Genomic DNA, 26,418 nt, shown 5'->3' on the forward strand with positions numbered 1-26,418 from the left:
GACAGAGCATCCTGCCTCTTGCATGGGGTCTATGCTGTCTCTCACTGCATAGATGCTTGTATGAAATAAAGATGCCTCAGGCTGTCTGATCTAAAATCAACCATGTGGTCGATTTTCCACAACACAGGAGAGAGACCCCACAAATGCGTGGACTGTGAGAAAGGTTTCATAAGAAGGTCACACCTTGTTCAACATAAGGCAATCCACACAGGAGGGAGACCCCACAAGTGTTTGGACTGTGGGGAAAGTTTCATACGAAGGTCAGAATTTGTTTATCATCAGGCAATCCACACAGGAGAGAGACCTCACAAGTGCTTGGACTGTGGGAAAAGTTTCATAAGAAGGTCACACCTTGTTCAACATCAGGCAACCCACACAGGAGAGAGACTCCCACAGGTGCTTGCTCTGTAGGTAAACATTCAGACAGAGATCAGCCCTGGTTAAACAACAGAAAATCCGCACAGGAGTGTGACTATGTAACTGCTTGGACTGTGGAAAAAGTTTCACATGTAGATAAGACGTTGTTCAACATGGCAGAATCCACACAGGACCTAAACTTCTGTGACACATGGCAAGAAAGGGTTAAGCAGCTTCCATGTAATTGACTCAGATCAGGCCTTGTTACTGTCACGGAGTGTGGGGGAGTCCGGCCCTGCACCCCTCTTCCTGGAACCCTCAGTGACTCTCAGCCAGCCAGTAAAACAGAAGGTTTATTGGACAACAGGATTGCAGGTTACAGCAGAGCCTGGAGGCCCAACCAGGACCCCCCAATCGAGTCCTTCTTGGGGATCAGGGCGCTTGGATCCCGGCATAGGATCCCCTGAATTCCCCTCACCCAGCCCAAAACTGAAACTGAACTGCCCCTCCTCCAGCCGGCCAATTCCTTTGTCCAGCTTCCCGGGCCAAGGTGCTAACCCCCTCCCCCCTACCTGGCTCAGGTTACAGGCTTAAAGATCCTGTCGCTCACCTAAAGACATCCCCAGCTCTCCCATTCCCCATGCAGACAGCCCCTACTCCATCACATCTCTCCCCCCTTCGAGACTGAACTGAGCGGGGTCACTCTGCCCAGTGACCTGGGGAAGCTCAGGGCCCCCTCTCCGGGACAACGCGTCTGCTATCAGGTTGGCACTCCCCTTCACATGGACCACGTCCATGTCATAGTGCTGCAGGAGCAGGCTCCACCTCAGGAGTTTGGCGTTGGCTCCTTTCATCTGGTGCAGCCAGGTCAGGGGAGAGTGGTCCGTGTACACGGTGAAGTGTCGCCCAAAGAGATATGGCTCCAGTTTCTTAAGGGCCCACACCATGGCCAGGCATTCATTCTCAGTGGCCGCATAGTTCTGCTCCCGGGGTAGCAACTTCTTGCTCAGGTACACGATGGGGTGTGTCTCCCGCTTTTCATCCTCCTGCATTAACACCGTCCCCAGTCCTGTGTCTGAGGTGTCAGTGAACACCATAAACGGTTTGTCAAAATCTGGGTTTGCCAGAACTGGGCCACTAACCAGAGCCTCCTTCAGCGCCCGGAGAGCCTGCTGGCACCGCTTGGTCCAGACCACCTTGTCTGGCTTCCCCTTCTTGCACAGCTCAGTGATGGGGGCAGCTATGGCGCTAAAGTGGGGCACCAACCTTCGATAGTACCGCGCCATCCCAATAAAGGCCTGGACCTGCTTTTTGGTTTGGGAAGAGGCCAGTCTCTGATCCCCTCCACCTTGGCTGGTTCCGGCTTTAGGCAGCCGCTCCCCACCCGATGGCCCAGGTAAGATATTTCAGTCATCCCCACCTTGCACTTCTCAGCCTTTACTGTTAACCCAGCCTCCCGGAGTCGGTTCAGCACTTGTTTAACCTGGTACACGTGGTCCTCCCGGGTCTGGCTGAAGACGCAGATATCGTCAATATACGCCAAGGAAAAACTCTCCATCCCCCTCAGTAGCTGATCTACCAGGCGCTGGAAGGTGGCTGGCGATCTCTTGAGGCCGAAGGGCAGGGTCAGAAACTCGTAGAGCCCCAGAGGGGTGATAAAGGCCGATTTCAGCCTGGCATCTGCATCCAGCGGCACCTGCCAGTAGCCCTTTGTAAGATCCATGGTGGTGAGGTACCGAGCGCCTCCTAGCTTGTCTAGGAGCTTTTCCGGCCTGGGCCTGGGGTAGGCATCAGACACAGTGATGGCATTGAGCTTTTGATAGTCCACACAGAACTGGATCGACCCATCTGTCAAACCTTAGTCCCAGATTTGGACCTTAGCGTCCAAAATATGGGGGTTAGCATGAAAACCTCCAAGCTTAGTTACCAGCTTGGACCTGGTACTTGCTGCCACCACCCAAAAAATTAGAGTGTTTTGGGGCACTCTGGTCCCCCTGAAAAACCTTCCCTGGGGACCCCAAGACCCAAATCCCTTGAGTCTCACAACAAAGGGAAATAATCCTTTTTCCCTTCCCCCCTCCAGGTGCTCCTGGAGAGATACACAGACACAAGCTCTGTGAATCCAAACAGAGTGACTCCCCCTCTCCGTTCCCAGTCCTGGAAACAAAAGCACTTTCCTCTTCACCCAGAGGGAATGCAAATCAGGCTAGCAAATCCAACACACACAGATCTCCCCCTGATTTCTTCCTCCCACCAATTCCCTGGTGAGTACAGACTCAATTTCCCTGAAATTTCCCAGAAAGAAAACTCCAACAGGTCTTAAAAGAAAGCTTTATATAAAAAGAAAGAAAAAATACATACAAATGGTCTCTCTGTATTAAGGTGACAAAATACAGGGTCAATTGCTTAAAAGAATATTGAATAAACAGCCTTATTCACAAAGAATACAAATCAAAGCACTCCAGCACTTATATTCATGCAAATACCAAAGAAAAGAAACCATATAACTTACTATCTGATCTCTTTGTCCTTACACTTAGAAACAGAAGAGTAGAAAGCAGAAACTACTTCTCCAAAGCTCAGAGAAAGCAGGCAGACAGACAAAAGACTCAGACACAAACTTCCCTCCACCCAGAGTTGAAAAAAATCCGGTTTCCTGATTGGTCCTCTGGTCAGGTGCTTCAGGTGAAAGAGACATTAACCCTTAGCTATCTGTTTATGACACCATCCCTTTTGGGGACCAGCGCCACAGGCGAGGCCCAAGGGCTGGAAGACGGCTGGATCACCCCCAGAGCCAGTGTGTCCCTGACTTCTCTTTCTAGGTCCTGGGCAGTTTTCCCAGTGACTTGAAAAGGGGAGCATCTTATAAAGGGATGTGATCCGGTCTCCACCCGATGGACAGACAAATTAGTGCGTCCAGGCTGGTTGGAAAACAGCTGTCAGTACAGATGCAGCACCCCTCTGATCTCAGCGTGCTGGGCCAGAGTCAGCTGATCAGAGAGGGGAATTGTCTCCGGGGGGAACCAGCTTTTGTCCCAGGGAACAGATCCACTAAAGGGTCATCTCCCTGCTCCTCCCAATGTCCACACACGGCCAACACCACATTCCCCCTGTCATAGTATGGCTTCATCATATTCACTTGGTACACTCGGCGGTGATGAGCCCGGTTTGACAGCTCCACCACATAGTTTACCTCATTTAGTTGCTTGACAACCTTGAAGGGCCCTTCCCAGGCAGCCTGGAATTTGTTTTTCCTCACGGAGATGAGGACCATCAACTGATCCCCGGTGGCGAAGGCACGGGCCCGTGCCGTGCGGTCATACCAGACCTTCTGCTTCCTCTGGGCTTGGGCTAGATTCTCCCTGCCCAGGCCCATGAGCTCAGCAATTCTTTCCCGGAAGGTCAGGACATACTCCACCACCGACTCTCCATTGGGAGTGGCCTTCCCCTCCCATTCGTCTCTCATCAGGTCCAGGGGCCCCCTTACCTGCCTTCCATATAACAATTTGAAAGGCGAAAACCCAGTAGACTCCTGGGGTGCCTCCCTGTACGCGAACAGCAGGTGAGGTAAGTACGTGTCCCAGTCCTGCAGGTGCTGGTTCATAAATGTTTTTAGCATCATCTTTAGCATCCCGTTGAATCTTTCCACTAGCCCGTTGGACTGGGGATGATACGCTGAGGCCCAGTTGTGCTGGACCCCACATTTCTCCCACAAGCACCGGAGCAGGGTCGACATGAAGTTGGACCCCTGGTCCGTTAAGACTTCCTTGGGGAACCCTACCCGGCTGAAAATGGTCAGCAGAGCATCTGCCACGGTGTCTGCTTCGATAGAGGACAAGGCCACCACCTCGGGGTAGCGAGTGGCAAAATCTACCACCACCAGGATGTATTTCTTTCCTGTCCGGGTCGCCCTGCTGAGAGGTCCCACTATGTCCATGGCCACCTTCTGGAAAGGTTCTTCTACGATAGGTAAAGGCCTCAAAGCCGCTTTCCCCTTGTCCCGGGCCTTCCTCACCCTCTGGCAGGGGTCACAGGATTGGCAGTACTGTCGGACATGGGTAAAGACCCGAGGCCAGTAAAAGTTCTGTAGCAGCCTCTGTCTGGTGCGCTGGATTCCCTGGTGCCCTGCGAGAGGAATGTCATGGGCCAGGTACAGCAGCTTGTGACGAAACTTCTGGGGAACCACCAGCTGCCTCCTGATCCCCCATTACTCCACTTCCCCTGGGAGAGCCCGTTCTCAGTACAGGAACCCCTTCTCCCACAGGAACCTCTCCTTGCAACCTCTCCTCATGGTCTGTACCGCATTGAGGTTAGCCAGGTCCCTTGGCCTCCGTAAGGAGGGATCTTTCTGCAACTCAGCCTGGAACTCAGCAGCTGGGACAGGGATGGGGACCTGCTCTCTCTCGCTGGCTGGGTCTGAGGCCGCAGCCTCTCTGAGCCATGTCCCTGTGCGTTCCCTCCCCACCAGATTAGGGTCCTGCGCCTTGGGCAGAGTCCCTTCCCCGTTGTCAGGGCGCAGTGCCCTGTGCTGACTCTGACTACGGGTCATGACCAGGGCACCCTGGGCGTTACTTGGCCAGTCCTCGAGGTCCCCCCATTAACACCTCCGTGGGCAAATGTGGGTGTACCCCCAAGTCCTTGGGGCCCTCCTTGGCCCCCCACTTCAGGTGTACCCTTGCCACGGGCACCTTGAATGGGGTCCCACCCACACCCATCAGGGTCAGGTAGGTGTCAGGCACCATCCGATCTGAGGCCACCACCTTGGGCCGGGCCAGCGTCACCTCTGCGCCCGTGTCCCAGTACCCAGTGACCTTCCATCTATCTCCAGGGAAACCAGGCACTATCTCCAGAGGGGCAGCCCTGTGCCCACCCTGTAAACCAAAAACTCGGAGCCTGGAGCATCGAGCCCCCCAGAGGAGCTGACCTGGGGTCCTCCTCCCTCCTTCGCAGGTGGTATGTGGCCAGCCACCCTTTCCTGCGAACGTTGCCCCTCATCCGGCTGGGTCTCTACCAAGTTAATCCGGTGTGGGTTCGGTCTGCTCAGTCTGTCCTTGAGTCTGGGGCACTGGGACCGTATGTGGCCCCTCTGGCCACATTGATAGCAGCTCATGTCCCGTTGGTCCCCTTGAACCAATCAGTTGTCCCTGATGTTGGGCGTTCCCCTTGGGAGGGGGTTCTCCCTATTCCCCCTTTGGGAGGTCCCAGGATGACTCTCTCTCTGCATCGCGGTGGGCCTGTTCCTTTGAGACTCCTCCCTGCCACCTCCCGACCAGCTCTTCACAAACTCATCAGCCAGCTTCCCTACATGTCATGGGTTCTCTGGCTTTTGGTCCCTCAACCACAGCCTCAGGTCAGATGGGCACCGCTCATACAGTTGCTCCAGTACCAGCAGTTTAACCAGGTGCCCCTTTGTCTGGGCTCCATCTGCTCACTTGCTGGTGTATCCCTCCATGCGGACGGCTAGTTGCAGATATGAGACCTCAGGGGTTTTATCCTGACTCTGGAACCTCTCCCGGTACATCTCAGGAGTCAGCCCAAACTCGCGCAGCAGGGCCTGCTTGAATAGTTCGTAGTTCCCTTTCTCCTCCTCTCCCAGTTGGCGGTACAATGCCATGGCCTTGGGGTCTAGTAAGGGGGTGAGAACCCGGAGCCTGTCTGCTGGAGCTACCTGGTGCAGCTTGCAGGCCGTCTCAAAGGCATCCAGGAAGTCATCCATGTCCTCCCCCTCCTTACGCTGGGCTAGGATGCACTTATCAAAGCTCTGCACAGTCCTGGGCCCCCCCTCACTCATCGCAGCTGGGGCCCCGCAGCCCCTCTGCCTCGCCAGTTCCAGCTCATGATGACACTGTCGCTCTTTCTCCTCCAGTTCCCGCTGTCTTTGTCTCTCCTCATGTTCCCTCTGTCTCTCCTTCTCCTCCCAGTCATGTTCCCTCTGTCTCTCTTTCTCCTCCCGGTCATGTTCTCTCTGTCTCTCACGATCCTCCAGCTCTCTCAGTTTTAGCTCTCTCTCCCATTCCAGCCGCTTGCGCTCCACGAATGCCGAGCATCACCAGGACAATCCCCTGCTGGGGGGTGAGCTTCGCCGGGAGGATCCCCTGCTGGCCAGGGGGGTCACGGTGCCCTCGGTAGCTGCTGGGCTCCTCCCCGCTCTTCCCCTAGGCATAGGAAGGGGGGGGGTCTCGGGAAGCCCTCAGCCATCGGCTGACCACTCCCAGCGGGGACAGACACTGGTGTCTGCACTGCATCTGCCAGGCTGCTTCCCTCAGAGACAGGGATCAGTTCATTCAAGCGGTCTCCCTCCTCCAGCTGGGCAATCAGCTGGTCTTTGGTGAGCCTTCCTCTGTGCAGCCCCCTCTGCTTGCAGAGCTCCACCAGGTCGCACTTAAGCCACTTGGCATACATCTTCCTGCTGGCCACTCACAGGCCGGGATGCTCGCCGCTCCCCACGGTTTCCAGGGAGACCCCCCTAGTGCACCAGCCCTTCTTGAGGTCACCACCTCTCTGCCAGGGTCGAACTGCAGACTCCTCTGCCCCTGGGACCACTCGCTGCAATCCCCCGGGGGACCCTGTTACTCCCAGAGGTTAATCATCCCTGAAGTCGTCCCTTCATTTTACGGCTCCCCAGTCACTTACTGCAGGAAGCGTCGTCCACGGGGTGCAGTATCTCCCGCCGCTGCCACCAGTTGTCACGGAGTGTGGGGGAGTCCGGCCCTGCACCCCTCTTCCTGGGACCCACAGTGACTCTCAGCAAGCCAGTAAAACAGAAGGTTTATTGGAAAACAGGATTGCAGGTTACAGCAGAGCCTGGAGGCCCAACAAGGACCCCCCAGTCGAGTCCTTCTCGGGGTTCAGGGCGCTTGGATCCTGGCATAGGATCCCCTGAATTCTCCTCACCCAGCCCAAAACCGAAACTGAACTGCCCCTCCTCCAGCCAGCCAATTCCTTTGTCCAGCTTCCCGGGCCAAGGTGCTAACCCCCTCCCCCTTACCTGGCTCAGGTTACAGGCTTAAAGATCCTGTCCCTCACCTAAAGACATCCCCAGCTCTCCCATCCCCCACACAGACAGCCCCTACTCCATCACAGTTACACATCAGGGAAAACTAAATTCTCAGTACCACTTCCAGGGCCGGCTGCAGGCACCAGACGAGGAAGCATGTGCCTGGGGCAGCACTTTTTGCTTGGGGTGGCAAAAAAGCTAGAGCCAGTCTGACCACTTCAAACTAATCTTATTGAGGGCGGCAACAGTTCCTCAGTACCTCTCTGCATTTGATTTTGTTACAAAATCAATAAGTTCGGATGGCATGAGCCCAAGAGGGACAGATGGTTCCACGGGCAGTCCTCCTTCAATACCCCATTAGAGATTTCAAAAGGTCTCTTGCCTCTTGATTGGCACCTTTGGGTTCGAAGGGAAACAGTCTGCAGTAGCTGCCGCTGTCTCAGCCGGGCGTTACCATCTGAGTCACGGCACCAATAATTGTGGAAGAAGACAGAGTTTTTACTTTTAGGTTGGTTGTAACAAATCAGAGACAGTTTATTCTTAAGCAATTGCAAGAAGGGAACTACACACCCGGGCAGGGAATCTCCCTTACTCCAGGTAAGGCTCCAACAATAAACAGTTGGGACAAGCCTTTCTACCTTTTTTTAATCCACAATAATGATTATAGCTGAACAACCTTGCCACTCGCTGAAACCAGAAAACTGGGTCTACATGAAGGTCCATCAGCGAAAGACTGCCCTGGCTCCACGCTGGAAAGGCCCTTATCAAGTCCTGCTGACTACCAACACTGCTGTAAAGTGCCAAGAACTGACTGCCTGGACCTGTGCTTCTCACTGCAAAAAGGCCTCTCCACCTCAAGAGGAGTTTACGACTGATGATCAACCTATTTCTCCTTCTGGTGCTGCTGTTTCTTTTGGACAGCAGAAAAAAAGGACAAGATAAAGTGCTAGTAACCTCTCCCTTGTCCACTGACAGAACTACCATGCATTTGGATTGTGCTAAAAAACCTAAAGCATTACAGGGTGATGTGCTAGTAACCTCTTCCCTGCAAAATGCTAAACCACGACTGTTCCAAGAAAGAAGTAGGAACACTCGCTCTACTGAAACCACCAACGCCCAGGGATTTCTGACCACAAAGAACATTAAAAGCTGGCAGTAGTGGGGAAAAAAACAAAGTATTGTATACTAGCAAGAAGGAAATTATGGAGATGAATCTTGGAAATGTGGTATTCATTGGATTTTGGGGTTTATTCCAAGTAATGCATGCTGTGCTTTTGGACAAATATCTTAAGGATGTGTAGCACTCCCCAGCCGGCTTTGAAATGATGAATACCAAAGATGCTTTTCTGCCACAAATGCTACCCCTACCATCTCTCACCCAGGGCCGGCTCCAGGCCACAGCGTGCCAAGCACTTGCTTGGGGCGGCACGCTGCGGGGGGCGCTCTGCTGGTCGCTAGGAGGGCAGCAGGTAGCTCCGGTGGTCCTCCTGCAGGCGTAGCTGCTGATGGTCCGCTGGTCCCATGGCTCCAGTGGACCTCCCGCAGACACGCCTGCGGCAGCTCCACCAAAGCCGCGGGACCATCGGACCCTCCACAGAAACGCCTGCGGCAGGTCCACCAGAGCCGCTCGATCAGCTGACCCAAGCATGGGGGCACGCCGCGGGGGGCGCTCTGCCGCTCACCAGTCCCGTGGCCCGGAACGACCTCCTGCAGACACGCCTGCGGCAGCTCCACCAGAGCCACGGGACCATCAGACCCTTCGCAGAAACGCCTGCGGCTGGTCCACCGGAGCCGCTGGACCTGCTGACCGTCCGCAGAAATGCCAGCGGGAGGTCCACCGGGGTCGCAGGACCGGCGAGTGGCAGAGCGTCCCCCACTGCGTGCTGCCGTGCTTGGGGCAGCGAAATTGCTAGAGCCGGCCCTACTCTCACCCCTCACCACTACCACCCCTGTAATATACCCAAATACAAATATTGTCTAATGAAATACAGTGGCCTTCACGTCTTAGTGATTTACTGAAATTCTGTTCAAAAAATTGATTCTTTAAAATCAAAATAAGTCATATAAGCAAACAAGTAAAAAACAAATGGGTCAATAAAAATAGAAATATAGACTATCACTACAAATAAGCCCCCAAAATCTAAAATTAAAATTAATGGGCTCTATAGCGAGGTAAATATAATGGCCGTTCCCGAAATGTGTAGTATGTTAAATGAAAAAGGCCCTTATTGTTACTTAGTCATCCAATTAGTAAATAATCAAACGTATACCCAAAAAGTCTGTTCTGCCACCGGAAATTTTACCTGTACTAAAATAATCCCAGTAACCAATAATTTAACCTGCACCATATTGCAATATACACCTTCCCATTCTATTAATGCTAATGCCTCCCCAAAGTGTCTAAAAGTGTTTAGCCAACAAATGTGGTATGGTACTTCACCTAAAAAAAAAAAAAAACTAAAATAGCAAGAAACTAATTAATGCTATGCTAGGGACTATAACACGTACACTGCCCATATCGAGCTTTCAGGTCACCTCTACATATTCTAATTGCTAAAAAGGAGCTGCCATTAGGTTAGCACAGCAAAGAGCCTGGGTTTCCTCTTAAAAAAAAAAAAGAAGCGGGGGGCTTCACTAATCACCTATAAAATGGTGCCAATAGCACAGCTGCAATTTGGAATATCTATAAAGGCAAACAACATAAATTACGACAATTGGAAAAGGCCACGGGTCTTCTCATTGGAGTACAGCTAACCCAGGTACAGGCTGTAGTTGGTGAATTACGTGTTATCTCTGCCCTTCGTTTAATGACCCAGAAACTTCTGATGACGACGGTGCTAAATATCACTCAGGCTGGGAAGGCATTGCGGTGAGATTTGGCTTGTTCAGAAATTCAGGATTTCCTGAATGACCAGCTCATGGCCATTCAGAGTGATCTGGAGCATCAGGCTTTGCCTACGGTCCTTACAGTCACCTCAGGAGTGTCATCTGATCTGTGGCCATAAAGACTTTCTGGGTGGAAGTGCAGGCATTCGCAGTGCTCCTTCCAAGCATACGGACCGATTGGAGGGATGTGGGTTCCCACATACCGTATCCTGCTGGGTCCATGGGACGAATGCATGTGGGATTAAATAATTCACCAAAACATTTTGGAAATTAAACTACCTGGTATGCCTAACCGATTTGTAGTCAGTGCTCCTGGAAGAACCCCCGACATTTAAATAAAAATAGGGAATCAGTGGACACTTTGGCCTTTAGAACCCCCACAGCTTCAGCGTGTACAACAACTGAAGCCAGGGGAAGTTGTCACTGTTCATGACAACGTTTGTTGGAAGGGTATGGGACAAAAAACGACCCTACAGAACAACGGCTTTTCCAAGCTAATAATAGGTGCGTGTATGTTGTAAGAGAAAACTTCAGTAGGCCTCCTCTTTCTCTCAGGCTTCTATTTATCCAAGGTAAGCTAACTGCATAAGTAAGTAGGAGGGCTGGAGAAGAGGGAGAGGAAAGAAACTTGCCAAAGGAGAAGGAGTGTTAGAAAAGCCAGTAACCGCAGGAGTACAACCTGGGAATAACAGGAAAAGCTTCTTTTGCTATATTCTTAATAAGGCTTGTTTTTGATAAACTTCTAAGTTTCTAATAAGGTTTGGAAAAGTGGGTGTGTAACTGTTTATGGTTTTAACCTTTAAGGTTCCTTGTTATCGAGAGAGCTACCAGCATACGCTTGAAATAAAGAAGCATCAAGATGATCTGATTCAAACACAGTGCGTGGTTAGTTTTCCACCACAATGTCAAAGCCACCACTTTGCAAGACGTACATTTTAATCTCACCACTGCTGCAGGCAATAGAGTTCTATGATCAGCCCTGAGACTCCAAATAACCCTTTAATTGAACTGCCTTAGTACCTGACCGATTCCAAAATTTACTTTCACTGCTACCAAACGTCCAGAAAATCTCTGAATTACAAGGTCAAATTCATATACTCCAATATATATATCACAAACTGAAAAGTGTACCTTTCATACAGCCTATAGGGTATCTACTTTATTTACTAATTGCATAGGCGCTAGGGGACAAGAGCCGAAAAACTGTTGTTCCAAGTCAGCCATAAAAATGTTGGCATACTGTGGGGCCATGCGGATACCGTAGCAGTGTCGCTGACTTGAAGGTATAAGTTGTCCCTAAATCTGAAATGGTTGTGGGTGAGGACAAAGTGACAAAGCTCAGTTGCCAGGTGTGCTGTGGCCTCATCAGGGATACTGTTCCTGACAGCTTCTAGCCCATCCTCATGTGGATTACTGGTGTAGAGAGCGTCTCCTCTCAGCAGGCTCAAAAAAGAGGCTCTCTCTGGGAAAACCCAGCCGTAGGGTAGCCCAGTTTGTTACTGAAATAATCCATAGTTCTGGGGAACTCCCACAGAGTAATTCCTCAGAGATAACAAAAGACTGACTGTCCCTGTTAGAAAACTCTTATTTGGCCATCCACCAATAGAAAGAAAGGGGTAAACAAAGAAACTTACAATTCATCTCTAGCATAGTGTAGAGCTCACCTGTACCATGGAGTTCCTTGACCCCATGACCCACTAAAGACTTTTCCAGTATAAAGGTTCTGAGTATAAGAAGGGGTGGGGAGAAGGGCTCTGGCCACCTCCCCTGCTCCATCTCTACTCGTGGGAGCAAGATCATTTGAAAGACAATAGGAGTATCATTGAGCTGGGGGAGTGGTCCTAGCTGGAAGGCTTTCCAATGAACATGGACTGCTGAAAGCTTTGGAGTGAGAGAAATCCCTTTGCTTGTAAGGGTACGGCAACACTCCAAACCTAAGTTGACCTATATGAGGTTGACGTAGAACCACTCCAGTAATGACTGTGGTAGGTGATGTTCACACAATCCTTCTTGGGTCAGTGTGGCACGTCCTCACCAGGAGCCCTTCCACTGACCTAAGAGGAGCAGTGGGGGGAGCTGAGAGCCCAGTCTCTCCAGTCCAGCAGCAGCTCTCTCCCAGGACTGTGGCTGCCCTACAAACTCTGTGTGAAGTGCCCCCCATCTAGGCTCCATTCCCCGCTGGTCAGAACTGAGTCTAACCCATCTGTCCCCCGGTTACTTCCTCCACCATCATAAAGTAGAAGTTGTTCCTGACGCATTCCCAGCACTTATTGCACATTATTGCAGGTGCCTGGTTTTCAACCATGAAATCCAGTCGAAAAGGGGACCTGAGAATATCTGGTCAGATCTACTGACCGGACACCCAAAGTCGAGTTACTTACTGCAGGTGGGGAGGCACTGGGCCATCACTCACATCAGACCCTACTCAGCTGGGGCTGCCTCCTAGCTGCTCTGGGCAGCTGCAGCTCCTGGGCCTGGCTCCACAGGCAAGTCCCTCCTGACCTAGCCAGAGAGGGGAGGAAGAGAAGTGGAGGGCGGGCAGAGCCTTGGAGGAATAGGCGGAGTTGGGGCAGGGCCGTGGAAGGAAGAGGTGGGGCAGGGATGGGACCTCAGGGGGCAGAGGCGGGGCAGGGAAGGTTCCAGCACTCCTGCTTGAGTGTCCATTTTTAAATATTACCAGGTTGGCAACCTGAGTCGCTAGCTGAGAAGTTGTTAAAAATTTTAGCAAACGTAGAAATAACATTTTTTCACCGCAGCAGACTTACTAGCTAGCAATAAATAAATTATGATTTTGACGTTTATAGGTGTAAGGGGATTGTTGGCCTCTTACTGCAACTTAATGAGTTGGCCATAAGTTGGCCATCTCAATCGGTTGGCCACCTCCTAATACCAAAAGAAAGGGGAAGGGGCAATGAGAAATCAAGATCCTGAGACTGACAATAGGAAGGGGCCAATGCTTTAGGTCAGCCTGATTGACAGGGCAGGCAGGCCAATGCGGAAGTCAGCAGCCCGGGGTCTTCTCCTCTCCTCTGTGTGAGTGGAGCTGGCTGGGCCAGAGCAGAGCGCGAGGTGCCAAGAAGAGTGGAGAGTTGGGCTTGTCATAAACAGATAGCTAAGGGTTAATGTCTCTTTCACCTGAAGCACCTGACCAGAGGACCAATCAGGAAACCGGATTTTTCAACTTTGGGTGGAGGGAATTGTGTGTCTGTGTCTTTGTTTTCTGCCTGCCTGCTTTCTCTGAGCTTTGGAGAAGTAGTTTCTTTTTTCTAGTCTTCTGTTTCCAAGTGTAAGGACAAAGAGATCAGATAGTAAGTTAACCTTCTTTCCGCCCACTCTCAAATTTTCCCTTCGCTCCAAGGGTATTTGAGAGGCATCCGGGCCTGGGGATCTTTGGTGTGATGGTGGTGTAATGAATTGCACTCGCATGGTGTTCTTGGGACACTTGGCCTTGATATGTCCCAGTTCATTACACTTAAAGCATCTTCCATCTGATGGGTCACTGGGCCGAGGTGAGTTACTGGAGACTGGTGAGGTTGAAGGGTAGGGTATCTGTGGCTTTACTTGGGTGGTATGTGGGGTCTTTGGCTGTCCTCGGTTGTAGGGTTTATGGTCTGTGTGCCCCCTGGGGTAATCGTTCCCCTTGACAGTAGCTTTCTTGCTTTCTGCCAGTTCCATCCATTTGGCTCCAATCTCCCCCGCCTCAGCGATATTCTTGGGTTTCCATCTTGTATGTACCATGTGATGTCTTCAGGAACACCATCCAAGAACTGCTCCATTTGTATGAGGAGGTTCAGTTCTTCCAAGGTTTGAATGTTGTTTCCTGTTAGCCAGGCCTCATAGTTTTTTGCAATGTAGTAGGCGTGTTTGGGAAATGACACCTCTGGTTTCCACTTTTGGGTTCTGAAGCGCCGACGGGCATGATCTGGGGTTATCCCCATCCTGTATCTGGCCTTGGTTTGAAAAAAGTTTATAGTCATTCATTTGCTGCTTAGGCATTTCAGCTGCCACCTCTGCTAAAGGTCCACTGAGGTGTGGCCTTAATTCTACCATGTACTGGTCTTCGGGGATGCTGTACCCAAGACAGGCTCTTTCAAAGTTTTCCAAGAAGGCCTCGGTGTCATCACCTGCCTTGTAGGTGGGAAATTTTCTGTGCTGTGGAGCAATATTTGGCGCCGGGTTGTTAGGGTTGGCTGGCACAGGCAGCCCAGCTTTTGCCATCTCCAGTTCATGTTTTCTCTGTTTTTCCTTCTCTTCATTCTCTTTTTGTTGTTTTTCCATTTCTTTTTGGTGTTTTTCCATTTCTTTTTGGTGTTTTTCCTTGTCTCGGCGGTGGGCCGCCTCCTTTTCTTCTTGCTTCCTTCTGTGGGCCAACTCATCTTCTGCTTGTTTCCTTTGGTAGGCCATCTCTTCTTCTTCTAGTTTTCTTTTGTGTGCTGCCTCTTTGGCTGCCTCTTTGGCTGCCTGTTCTCTTTGGTAGGCTGCCTCTTTGGCTGCCTGTTCTCTTTGGTAGGCTGCCTCTTTGATCTGTTCTTCTCTTTCTTTCATCTCCATCTCTTTTTGTTTTATTTCCAGTTGTCGCCTGTGTTCAGCTTCTTTGATTTGTTCTTCGGCGTCAAATTTTGCCTTAGAAGTCATGGTTCCTGTTTTCTTGTGTTGGGGTGCCCTCCGGTGTTTATCTTCTGAACTGCAGGTTCTCTGTTGCCTCCTGAAGTCTGCCTAGCAACAGTGCCTTTAGCTAATTTTCCTTTTCTCTCTCTAGCTAATGTTCAATGAAGGGAAACCAGAAAAACCACTTTATTTGCATGCCTATAAGTGCTGGTACTTGCCTCCTAATGGGAGGGCTATTGCATGACAAAAGACCCTTAACATGCAAGCCACAAACTGCGAGAGAGAGCAGAAAAAAAAATTCTCTCTGGTTCCCTTTTAAAACCAACTGCTTCTCTCTGCTAAAAAGCCCTTAGCAGAGAAAAGAAAAATATAATATTTCTACTGGCTTCTGGATTCTGTCTATCTCCCACCAGCTGCCACTCATGTAATAACCTTAGTCCCAGATTTGGACCTTAGCGTCCAAGATATGGGGGTTAGCATGAAAACCTCCAAGCTTAGTTACCAGCTTGGACCTGGTACTTGCTGCCACCACCCAAAAAATTAGAGTGTTTTGGGGCACTCTGGTCCCCCTGAAAAACCTTCCCTGGGGACCCCAAGACCCAAATCCCTTGAGTCTCACAACAAAGGGAAATAATCCTTTTTCCCTTCCCCCCTCCAGGTGCTCCTGGAGAGATACACAGACACAAGCTCTGTGAACCCAAACAGAGTGAATCTCCCTCTCTGTTCCCAATCCTGGAAACAAAAAGTACTTTCCTATTCCCCCAGAGGGAATGCAAAATCAGGCTAGCGATCCAACACACAAATCTCCCCTTGATTTCTTCCTCCCACCAATTCCCTGGTGAGTACAGACTCAATTTCCCTGAAGTAAAGAAAAACTCCAACAGGTCTTAAAAGAAAGCTTTATATAAAAAGAAAGAAAAATAAGTACAAATGTTCTCTCTGTATTAAGATGATACAACACAGGGTCAATTGCTTAAAAGAATATTGAATAAACAGCCTTATTCCAAAAGAATACAAATTAAAGCACTCCAGCACTTATATTCATGCAAATACCAAAGAAAAGAAACCATATAACTTACTATCTGATCTCTTTGTCCTTACACTTGGAAACAGAAGACTAGAAAAAGAAACTACTTCTCCAAAGCTCAGAGAAAGCAGGCAGGCAGAAAACAAAGACACAGACACACAATTCCCTCCACCCAAAGTTGAAAAAATCCGGTTTCCTGATTGGTCCTCTGGTCAGGTGCTTCAGGTGAAAGAGACATTAACCCTTAGCTATCTGTTTATGACAGGGCTGGAGGCAGAGCAGCAGCAGTGCTGTGGCAGAGGGAAACTGGAGCAGTGCGGAGCTGGGAGCAGTGACCCAAGGGGACCCTGGGCAAGGAGATGCCCTCAGTCAAGAGGCCTTGCAGGCTAGACTGGGTGTGGTTTGAGCGTTGGTCTGCTAAAGCCAGGGTTGTGAGTTCAGTCCTTGAGGGAGGCCAGTTGGGGGTCTGGGGGAAAACCAGTATTTGGTCCCGCTAGTGAAGGCAGGGGGCTGGACTCAATGACCTTTGGAAGTCCCTTCCAATTCTAGGAGATTGGTATATCACCATTTATTTATAAGTAACCCTGACAGGAAGAGACTGATTTAGGAAGAAGGGTCCTGCCACCTAGAACCTGAGGGCATGTGGCCACCACCAGAGTAAGTGTCTGATCCGCAGCGTCTCTGCAGCACAGCCAGAGCCTGGGCAGGAGGCCTGGGACATGGGAGGAACAGACTGTGAACTGCCTTGGCATCCCACAGACGTTGTTGGTGGTTCTTCCCGTGCCCCCCCCCCCCCAGTGGAGTGACATGTTTTCCTTTAATCTTTCCCACTTTTCTCCCTATTTTTGTATTCCTTGTTTAATAAATTGTATTTGTTCTGAACTCTGTGTAATGATCAGGGAACCATCCAGAGTGAAGGAAACACCCCACAATGGGGATATCTGTTGTGGGTGACCACAAGAAGATTGGGGGATGAGCACCTCAGGAGCCCTGAGCCCACCCTTAGGGTTATGGGGACCAGGGTGGAGGGGGGGCGGGTCCATGAGGTCATGCAGGCCTCTGAGTAAAGGACTCAGATCCTTTGGCTTGCCAATTCCACCCTGGTGCCATATAACCCAGAAAAGTTCCCCACTCTAGGAGGAATATCCCCCTCTCTTACCTGTGTGCATATTTATTGGCTTCTCCTAAAGTTAGTTAGGATTATAGGGGAAAGTGTCAGAGCAGCCACCAGTGAGAGTTGCTGGCCACACTCTGAGGCCACCAAAAATTTGGTCGTGAGACCCCCTGGGCTAGATGCTCCTGATGGGCCCTTCTGACCTTAGAGCCTGGGAGTGGAACAGGAGCCGGAGCCAGAGATGCTACAGCGCGATCCCCTCCCTGATCGCTAGGACCCAGGAGCAGCTGGGAGGCGGCTCTGCGGCAGCAGGAAGTGACTCGCAGCCGCTGCGGTGACTCTGGCTCCCAGGCTCCTGGCGAGATCCCCGAGCCCCGGCGGCTGGTGCTGGGAGCCCGGAGCCCTGGCTGCAGCCGGGAGAGGGGAATCTCCAGCAGGGCCCTTCCCGCTGCTCCCCAGGAGCCTCTCCCAGGGCAGAGCCCCCAGCCCGGCCCGGCCCCTGCCCCGGGGGGCCCCGCTCGGAGGGAAGGTGAGAGAGACCCGCCCCCCCCGTCACCCCCGGGCTGCAGAGGCCGGAGGCTAAAGAGGTGCAGGGGGTGAGGGCAGGCGGGGGGAGCGGGGTGGGGGCAGGAGGCGGGTGCTGGGGCTGCGGGGGGCAGGCTGGGATGGGAGCGGGGGCGCACTGAAGGGAAGATGGGGCGATACAGGGGTATCGGTGGGATGATGGGGCTGAGGGGAGCGAGGCTGGAGTGAGGGAAGATGTGAGTGGGGGGCACTGCGAGGGAAGGGGGGATGTGGGGATACTGGCGGGGGAAGGGGGGGAGATGCCCAGGCAGCTGCTTTGTCCCATGCGACACCAAGGGGGAGGGGCGGAGAGAAGCTTTTCTTCTCCTGGAACTGGTCAGACCAGCTTTGGGAGTGATGGTGGGGGGGTAATTAACCCCTCAGGGCGCAGAGGCCGCAAGGCAAAACCCAGCGGTTCCACCCCCCGAGGCTTCCAGTGTGTTACTGTCAGACACACCCGTGCTGGTGGGGTCTGCCCAGGGCCCTGGTCTAATTTCCCTGCAGGATTCAGATCTCTGCCAAACCGGAGTCAGACCAGAGTCACTGCTGCCTCTGGTAGGAGGGGAGTGTAGCTGGACCAGTGAGGTGGGGAGGGCTGCTGGGGGAGTCCAGGGCAGCTCATTCTTCCGGAGTTGCCACCAGAGGGCTCTGGCTGTTTCTAAGGGAGAGGGGTTTACACTGCAATGGGGGGCAATCCCCCAAAGTGGCCCCTTTGATTCTGCTCTTTTTCTAGCATTTGGCTCAGAGTTGCTGTTACTGGGAGGGTCTGAAGAGCCTGGGGGAACGTGGAAGTGTGAAAAGGGGATTTGCAACAGTCATCTTGGTATTTTTCAGAGACAGAGCAGAAGACAGGCTGTGAGGGATAATTTAGCAGGCCTTAAGCTTCAGTCAGGATCCTGAGTTTGGTCAAGCTTGCTTACAGGCCTTGAACTAAGATCCTGCTTGTTTCTGTGTAAAAGGGACAGAAGGAGTTGTTGCCGGCACAGACTGCCCGAGGGGGGCAAGAGTGGGGGTCGTTGCCCAGTGTGCTCCGTGCCAATAAACACACCAGGGTGGAGAAGCAAACGAAGTTTATTTGAGATCTCAAAGCGGTGCAAGGAGAATGGTATGTCTCAGATCAAGCAGGCCTACACAAGCAGCTTTTCCCTTTTTAGATTTTTTTTTTCTTTCTTGCCTTCTTCCACCCTCTCCTCCTCCCCCTTCTTCCCCCTAGAGCAGTTACGTAAGCAATCTTGGCGGCGGTAGCTCGTTAGTAAGTTTTCGTTCTGCAAGTTATCTTGTCCTTCAGCTAGAGGCACGGAGGCCTTATCACTACTGCTTTAGACCGGTTTGGGCTGTGCTGCAACTGATAGCTTTCTGTTACACATTTGATTTTGCAGCTGCTGGCTTTCTAGCTCGAGTAAAGTTCAACATGGAGGGGCTTTGGTTCGCTTTGGCCTAGAACAGGAGGGCTTCATTGTGATGAACTAGGAATGTTCTTAATGTTTTTTCTGAATACTCTGTTGGTGCCTCAGTGTCCCCATGGCAGTTCTTAAGTATCTGGCAGAGCAAACGGCCAGTGCACCTAAATGTCTGACACTCTGTCTCCTGGCAACTGATGGCCTGGGCCCCTCCCCTGCAAAGATGCCAGCTGAAGGTGTTGGAGACAAAGAGATCAGGTGACCTCGTGTCCCGGAAAAGGAGCTGAGCAGAGAGGAGGGGCTGGAAGGGGTTGTTAGTCTGGAGCTGGCTGAGGGCAGACGTGGGGGTCTGGCTCACTAACCCCCAGAATGGACCCGGCCGAGGGGTCCGGTTCATGGTACCTACAAGCTCTGTTTTAGACCCTGTTCCTGTCATCGAATAAACCTCTGTGTTACTGGCTGGCTGAGAGTCACGTCTGACTGCAAAGTGGGGGTGCAGGACCCTGTGGCTTCCCCAGGACTCCGCCTGGGTGGGCTCGCTGTGGGAAGCGCACAGAGGGACAGAGGATGCTGAATGCTCTAAGGAGAGACCCAGGAGGTGAAGATATGTGAGCTTCTTGCCCTGAACAAGTCTGCTCCATGGGAGAGGAGGCTCCCCAAAATCCTGACTGGCTTTGTGGGGAGCAGTTCCAGAGCATCGCCCAGGGACTCTGTGACAGCTGGTGACAGTGGTGAGATGTACTGCACCCCGTGAATGGTGCTTCTTGCAGTAAGTGACTGGGAGGAGTAATACAAAGGAGGGATAATGAGGACCAGGCGTGCTGAAGGCTCAGAGAGGGACGGTTTCAGGGGGCAGTTAACCTCTGGGAGTGTGTGACCAGCAAGAAGGACTGTTGGAGTAACGGGGTCCCCCTGAGGACTGCAGCGAGCAGTCTCAGGGGCAGAGGAGCTTCCCGCTCGACCCTGGGAGAGAGAAGGATTTTTGCAGTAGCAGGGTTCCCCTGGGGATTGCAGGAGCAGTCCCAGGGGTGGAGGAGTCTGCAGCTCGACCCTGGCAAAGAGGTGATCACGAGAAGGGCTGGCGCCCCAGGGATTCTTCCTGGAAACCATGGGGGAGCCAAGAGCACACAGGCCTGTGAGTCTAGAGCCACTTGGGAACGGTGAAGCAGTGGCCTATCACCATCTCCTTAAGAAGGACATTGTGATCCTGTGGACAAAGGGAGGGTTACGCATGGGGACATTCACCAAGGCACAGTTAATCGTGCCGCTGAAGAAGGAGGACCGCTCTGAGGAGCAGATTCCTGACCCAGATTGGGCTACAAGAGGATCTGGGAGCAGCTGGAGCAGCAGCCAGGCATCCCTGAGAGTCTGGTCCCCAACCAGACGAGAGTCTTCACGATCGGGTTCCCCATCAGGGGATCGGAGACGAATGGGAGTGAAGCAGAGCCCAAGAGAGCGAGAGGACCGTGAGAGAGAGCAAGAGCCTGAGGAAAAGCTGCATGAGAAGCAGCAGCAGCATGGACTGGTGTTGGTGAAGCAGAGAGACATAGGGGGCTGCCCAGGGGTCAGTGGGGAAACACGCCTGGGGGGGGCGCGAGACCCTGGGACAGAGAGAACTGTGGTGGTGCAGCCCCAGATGCTGAGGGACTGTGAGACCTGGGTAAAGTTCCCTGGGGTGAAGCCCCTCGCCCTGCCTATGGCCCAGATCCCTATGCAGACCCATAGGAGGGGTCTGGCTGGCTGGTGGTTGGGGTTCTCCAGGATATTGGCTGGGAGGCCCTTTTGGGGGGTGACTGTCTCCCCTTGGGACAGGATCCAGGCCCTGCTCCTGTAACGGCCGAGGGTTTGAATTCAAATCCAGGGAACCAATTGGCTAGGATGGAAATGGTCAGTGAAAATGCAAATAACCTGGCTGGCAGAGGGGAGGGGCTGCTGGGCTCAGGATACCTGTAACCAGCCCCCTGGGGCTGAGTGGGAGGGAGAGATGCTTCCCACCCCTCTGCACACCGGAGAGGGGGCTCACGCTGGCTCTGATGCTGTGACCAGAGCAGAGAGCTCGCTGCCTGCCCCCACTGGCCAGCAAGGGCAGCACTGAGCACGGGGGGAAGCTGAGACCGCAGCTGAGTGGGGGGACACCCAGGCAGGGCAGGTCAGCTGCCAAACAGGTTGGCTTGGTCCAGACGTGCTGCTGGGAAGTAATTACACAGCAGGGAGGGAGCTACCAGGGACAAGGCTCAGGGGGGCTGTCACCCCAGGCCCAGCCAGCGAGAGGGAACAGGTCCCACTCCCTGCTACAGCTGCTGAATCCCAGACCGAGCTGCAAAAGGATCCCTCCTTGGAGAAGCTGAGGGAACTTGCTGGCCACAGCGCTGCAAACCCCCCTGGGGAAGGCTGCAGGGACAGAGTCCTGCAGGAGAAGGGATTCCTGTACCGGGAATGGGCTCCCCAAGGGGAAGTAGAACTGGGGGGAATCGGGAGGCAGCTGGTGGTGCCCCAGGAATCCACAGGGTTCTTCCCATTTGAGCTGCTGGATGGGAGGAGAGTGAGGGAACCCCTGGACCTGAAGGGGGAGGATTGTATGGAGAAGGGGGAAGACCCCCTGGGGGATCTCTTCCCTGAGATGGGAGCCAATCTCCCCATCAGGTGTTCCCCGTTCAAAGTCACTGGGAAAGCAACCCAGATCCTGGAGAGAGAGGTCAAGGACATGCTGGCTTTAGATGGGATCCAGCCATTTTACAGCCCATGGGCCTCACCCGTGGGGCTGATCCCCAAGGGAGACAGGATGATCTGGTTTTATGGGGGCTATCAGAAGCTTAAAGCCATCACAGTGTCCGATGCTGACCCCATGCCTAGGCCTGGGGAGATTCTAGACAAGCAGAGGGCGATGGAGAACTTGGCCCTGGCTGACACTGATAACATGTGCACCTTTAGCCAGACCTGGGAGGAACAGGTGTCCCAGGTGAAGAGAGGGCTGGGCTGCCTCAAGGAGGTGGGACTGACGTTAAAAGCTGGCAAGTGCAAGGGGGGATGGCAGAGGTGTTGTATCTGGGCCACAAAGTGGGAAGCGGCTGCCCAAGCCCAGAGCTGGCCAAGGCCAAGAATTACCCCATATTTTCTTGTATGTGTTTCATAGGCAGCCCAGGTTTCAGTGGCTCCTACATTATCAGTTAGATAATTTGCATTAATACAGATGCTTTCTGGCTTGCTTTTTAGTTTTAACTCCTGCTTTCAAACACTGAAAGAAAACATCACCACTTATAGTGCCCTTAGAGCCTAATAAAATTTCAATTACATAGCACTGTATACATTCTTCAGCTAATTCAAGTACATTGTTCATAGCCAAATAATTGCAATCCAGTAATTTCTTTGCCTGAATTTATTTACAAACATTTTAAAAACACCAAGAACTTTCCTCTTTAGCATTTTTACACAGTTCAACTGCTGTTCCCTCCAGCAACTACAGAGTTAACTTCTCACTTTCCCTTAAATCACTTGCTTGTCTCCCTCCCAACAGCCACTTTTATTAACTCAAATCACCATTCCAAGTAAGTCCTGGGTATTTGAAATCCCCATGCTTACACTTACTGACTCCTTCCTTCCACACAGCTAACGCCCACATGTATACAGAGCAGAAAAACAGTAACCGGTTAAACAGAACAGAACCAGATAACCAGATAAGAGGCCCGCCTCTAACCAGAACCACATAGTATTTCCTTATCCTATTAGGGCTCACCTTATCGGAGCACGAACCCCAGGGGCTGTGGAGAAGTGAGGAAGACGGGTTAAGCAACCCAGTGGTATGACACACCCCAAAAGCATATTTTAAGTCCGTATAAATATTAACCCTTTTCCATTGCATACCATCTGGATGCTCTCTAAATCTCTTTGCAATATCCTTTGCACATTGTGACAGGAAAACCATTTTAACCATCTCCTTTCCATGATCAGTTTCAGGATTCAAATTCCCATGCTTTCTAATTTCACAAATCAGTCGTTTTTCCACTGCCTTAGGATTGTCTCATAAGTGAGGCATAGTGCACTGCCAGTTAAACAAATCTGCATGTTCCCCAGCAACCAGTGGAAACAGATAAGTTCTCAACAGGGCTTGTAATATCAGGGGTGTCCCAGAAACATTGTCTCTCATGGGGTTAAATAACCTAGTGGGGGTCCACAAGGGCGAGGACGAGGGCTGCTGTAATATTGGGAGTGTTTGAAGTTTGCGAAAGGCTGGCTGGAGGCTGCACAGAGGGAGTGAGGCTGCCTGATTCCTCTGAAGATGAGGGAACATCACTCTGAGCTGCCCCTTGATTCTCCTCTGTCCCTGAACTGTCCCTAACCTGCTTTTGAATCCTTGCACTCCACCAGACGGGGAAGAACAGGAACAAAATTGTCCTCCTCCTGGTGCGGCTCTGGGGCATATGGTGGGGGATTTTTACAAGAGCTCTCCATACAGAGAGCTTCAGAAGCTACCCGTTGGCAGACAAAACAGGAGTAATTGAAGGATCGTGTTATAATTAAGTGACCCTTCCGGTGGCCACCTTTCCTAGTCCCCTACTTGATATTGAGGCCAGTCTGCTGTACAGAACTTTTTCAGTTTATTCTTCGTCATCGGATCCGAGCCAAACACCTTCCAATTCGCTAGAATGCATTCTAAGGGTGTACGCTGTACCTGCCGCCCCATACCATGCCCTTGACCCATTATATGCTAATACACCAGTAGCTAATGGGAATTACAACGACTGGGCGTCCCTAGCCTCGGGCAAAAGTCCAGACCACTGGACTGTTCCTACCTTATCCAAGGGACTGGTTCCTCACCGTCGCCCACAACTGCTTCTCCACTACTCGAGCGCATTGCACCGTTGTGCCCTCCGGGGTCAATCGAACTGCGTTTCTGCCGAGGCCCCCGGTGAAGTCACCGGTGCTCGCTGGGTGTCGGTCGTCGGCGCAATTCGTCGACCACCAGGAGGGATCCGGGCAAGGCTAATTTTCAGCCTCGAGCCCCATGTTGGGCGCCAAGAACTGTTGCCGGCACAGAGTGCCCGAGGGGGGCAACAGCGGGGTTCATTGCCCGGTGTGCTCCACGCCATAAACACACCAGGGTGGAGAAGCAAACAAAGTTTATTTGAGATCTCAAAGCGGTGCAAGGAGAATGGTATGTCTCAGATCAAGCACAGCTACACAAGCAGCTTTTCCCTTTTGAAAAGTTTTTTTTTTTCCCTTCTCCCCCCCGCCCTCCTCCCCCTACGTAAGCAATCTGGGCGGCAATAGCTCGTTTGTAAGTTTTCCTTCTGCAAGTTATCTTGTCCTTCAGCTAGAGGCATGGAGGCCTTATCACTACTGCTTTACACTGGTTTGGGCTGTGCTGCAACTGTTACATATTTGATTTTGCAGCTGCTGGCTTTCTAGGTCGAGTAAAGTTCAACACGGAGGGCCTTTGGTTCGCTTTGCTTAGAACAGGAGGGCTTCATCGACACTCGTGGCCTTCCACCCACCCAAGTTACCTAGGGTTATGCCTAGTGACACCAACAGAGTCAGAATAGAAAAAATCCCCTTCCCAGGCTCGACCCAGGTCCACTAGAGCTGCTGGGGAGAGGAACCTCCCACAGAGCCTGCCGCGGCTGGGGAGAGGTGCCTCTCACCCGGCCCCAAGCTGCTGCGGTGAGAGAGGGCTGCGGAGTGTCCTCCCCTCACCGCAGTCTGCACCCCAAACTCCTTGTGAGGGAAAAAACAGTGACATCCAAACCTTATAGACCCAAGCCTCGTGTCAAGCTGCCAAGGTCAGCTTGCTGAAATGGGGGCACAGAGAAGCCAGTTGAACGTACCCAACAGTCCCCTAGCTAAAAACAATTGTGCCATATCCTATGCAGTCGCCGTTTAACCGCAAAAGGACAGACAGTAAATACGAGAAGAGGCCTAACATGGAAAGAATTTAAGTTTGCTCTAATTTATATTGATTTTGCAACATTTCTAGTAAGGAAATAACAAGGAAATGTATGCAGCTTTGTGTAACGAGTTTGTGCTTTTAAGCTTTATAAGGCTGTCTGTAACCAGATTTGGGGAGGCCGTTTCCAGGAGCGGTCTGCCCCTGTGCGCTGGTAATCAATGAAAGGCCTCAGGCTGTTCTGATCCAAACACAACACGTCGTTTTTCCATGACAAGGCTAACCCTAACCCTAACATTGTGAGATTTGTAGAAGTGGGGATTGTGCAAGGCGGATGGGAAAATGACATGGGAAGCTGTTTTCTAACCTTGCTTTCAGATAAGAATGGGAAGGACAATGTATAAACAAGATTCAGCTGTATCCGTTGATATATGTGAGGAGAACCTATAAATACGTGCTTTAAACCGTTGTACTTTGGAGACCTGCCTAAGAAAGGAAACCCCCCCCCCTCCGTAGGCTTCCCCTGCAATTGCTTGAAATAAACTGCCTCCGACTTACTGCTAACAAACACAAGAGTGAAGACTCTGTTTCTTCCATGGGAATCTACGGGAGACATGGACTGAAGCTCCTTCTGTAACATCCCCCATTGCTCCTCTCGCCCCAACAAGTTGAGGAATCACGTCCCTGTTTGGCTCCAGATGGTCCCGTCTTCCAGGAGACAGGGAAGGGAAATGGCTGTGATGGAGCCAGTTCAGGTAGGGGATTTTCAGGGAGCGACTGGGCGGGGTGAGGGAGAGGCAGGGAGGAGACAGGGTGTGAGAAACCTGCTGATTTTCTGAGTAGGCCCATTTGTGGCTGGGGAGGCAAAAGAGGACATTCCCCCATTTCTCAAACAGGATAAAATCGCGTAGGCAGGCCTGGGAACATTTTCCAGATTCCCAGTGCTGGAGCCTGAACCCACTGGCCTGAGGCTGCTATGAAATACGAAGGGAAGCTGTTGGGATTCCTGTCCCTGTCCCCGACTCAGAGCTCTGCGTCATGTATCAGCCTATGGCTGGCAGGAGTGTGGGAAATAAGAAATCCCGGCCCTGCTCCGTCTTATGGCGGGGACAGGGAGCTCTCAACTTCTTCCTACCCTGAACCCTCCAGGCTGCTCTGAGCTGGGTGAGGATGGGATTCTGCTAGTCTCACCCTCCCAGAGCTTCACAGTTTTTTCCCTTTCCCATGACTAGTGGGATTATATCTGGGACAGCAGGTGCTGAGTGAGGGACTCTTGTTGTTTCAGATGCCGGTGACCTTTGAGGAGGTGGCTGTGTATTTCACCCAGGGGCAGGGGGCTCTGCTGGACCCCGCTCAGAGAGCCCTCTACAGGGACGTCATGCAGGAGAACTATGAGATGGTGACCTCGCTGGGTAAGGGCTTCCCATCCATTCTGTTATTAGAAGCCGTGGGACCTATGTATCTGAATGTGTTCAGGTTCTTCCTCGGTCAGTTATATTAGAGCGAATGGGTTCCATAATGAACAGCTGCCGTGTGAGAGAGACTTGCATCTCCGTGCCCTTTCCAGTGGGACATGGGTGTCAA

The 26,418-nt window shown here is 52.0% G+C and overlaps 1 protein-coding gene and 1 long non-coding RNA gene across 2 annotated transcripts in view; one reads left to right on the plus strand and one right to left on the minus strand.

The window, feature by feature from the left end:
* LOC127033267 (zinc finger protein 850-like) overlaps nt 1–26,418 on the plus strand; it is a 165,220-nt gene that overhangs the window by 39,540 nt on the left and 99,262 nt on the right. Inside the window, exon 9 of the mRNA XM_050921115.1 lies at nt 26,120–26,246. Coding sequence (XP_050777072.1) covers nt 26,120–26,246 — 127 coding nt within the window. The remainder of the gene's footprint in view (nt 1–26,119; nt 26,247–26,418) is intronic.
* Nucleotides 691–7,432, minus strand: LOC127033399 (uncharacterized). Its single transcript, XR_007769089.1, has 2 exons — nt 7,346–7,432; nt 691–929 (listed from the first exon to the last, which is right to left on the minus strand). It is a non-coding gene; the product is annotated as an uncharacterized LOC127033399 (long non-coding RNA).

Source organism: Gopherus flavomarginatus, chromosome 12 (assembly GCF_025201925.1).
Source record: "Gopherus flavomarginatus isolate rGopFla2 chromosome 12, rGopFla2.mat.asm, whole genome shotgun sequence".
In the NCBI taxonomy this organism is placed as follows: Eukaryota; Metazoa; Chordata; order Testudines; family Testudinidae; genus Gopherus; species Gopherus flavomarginatus.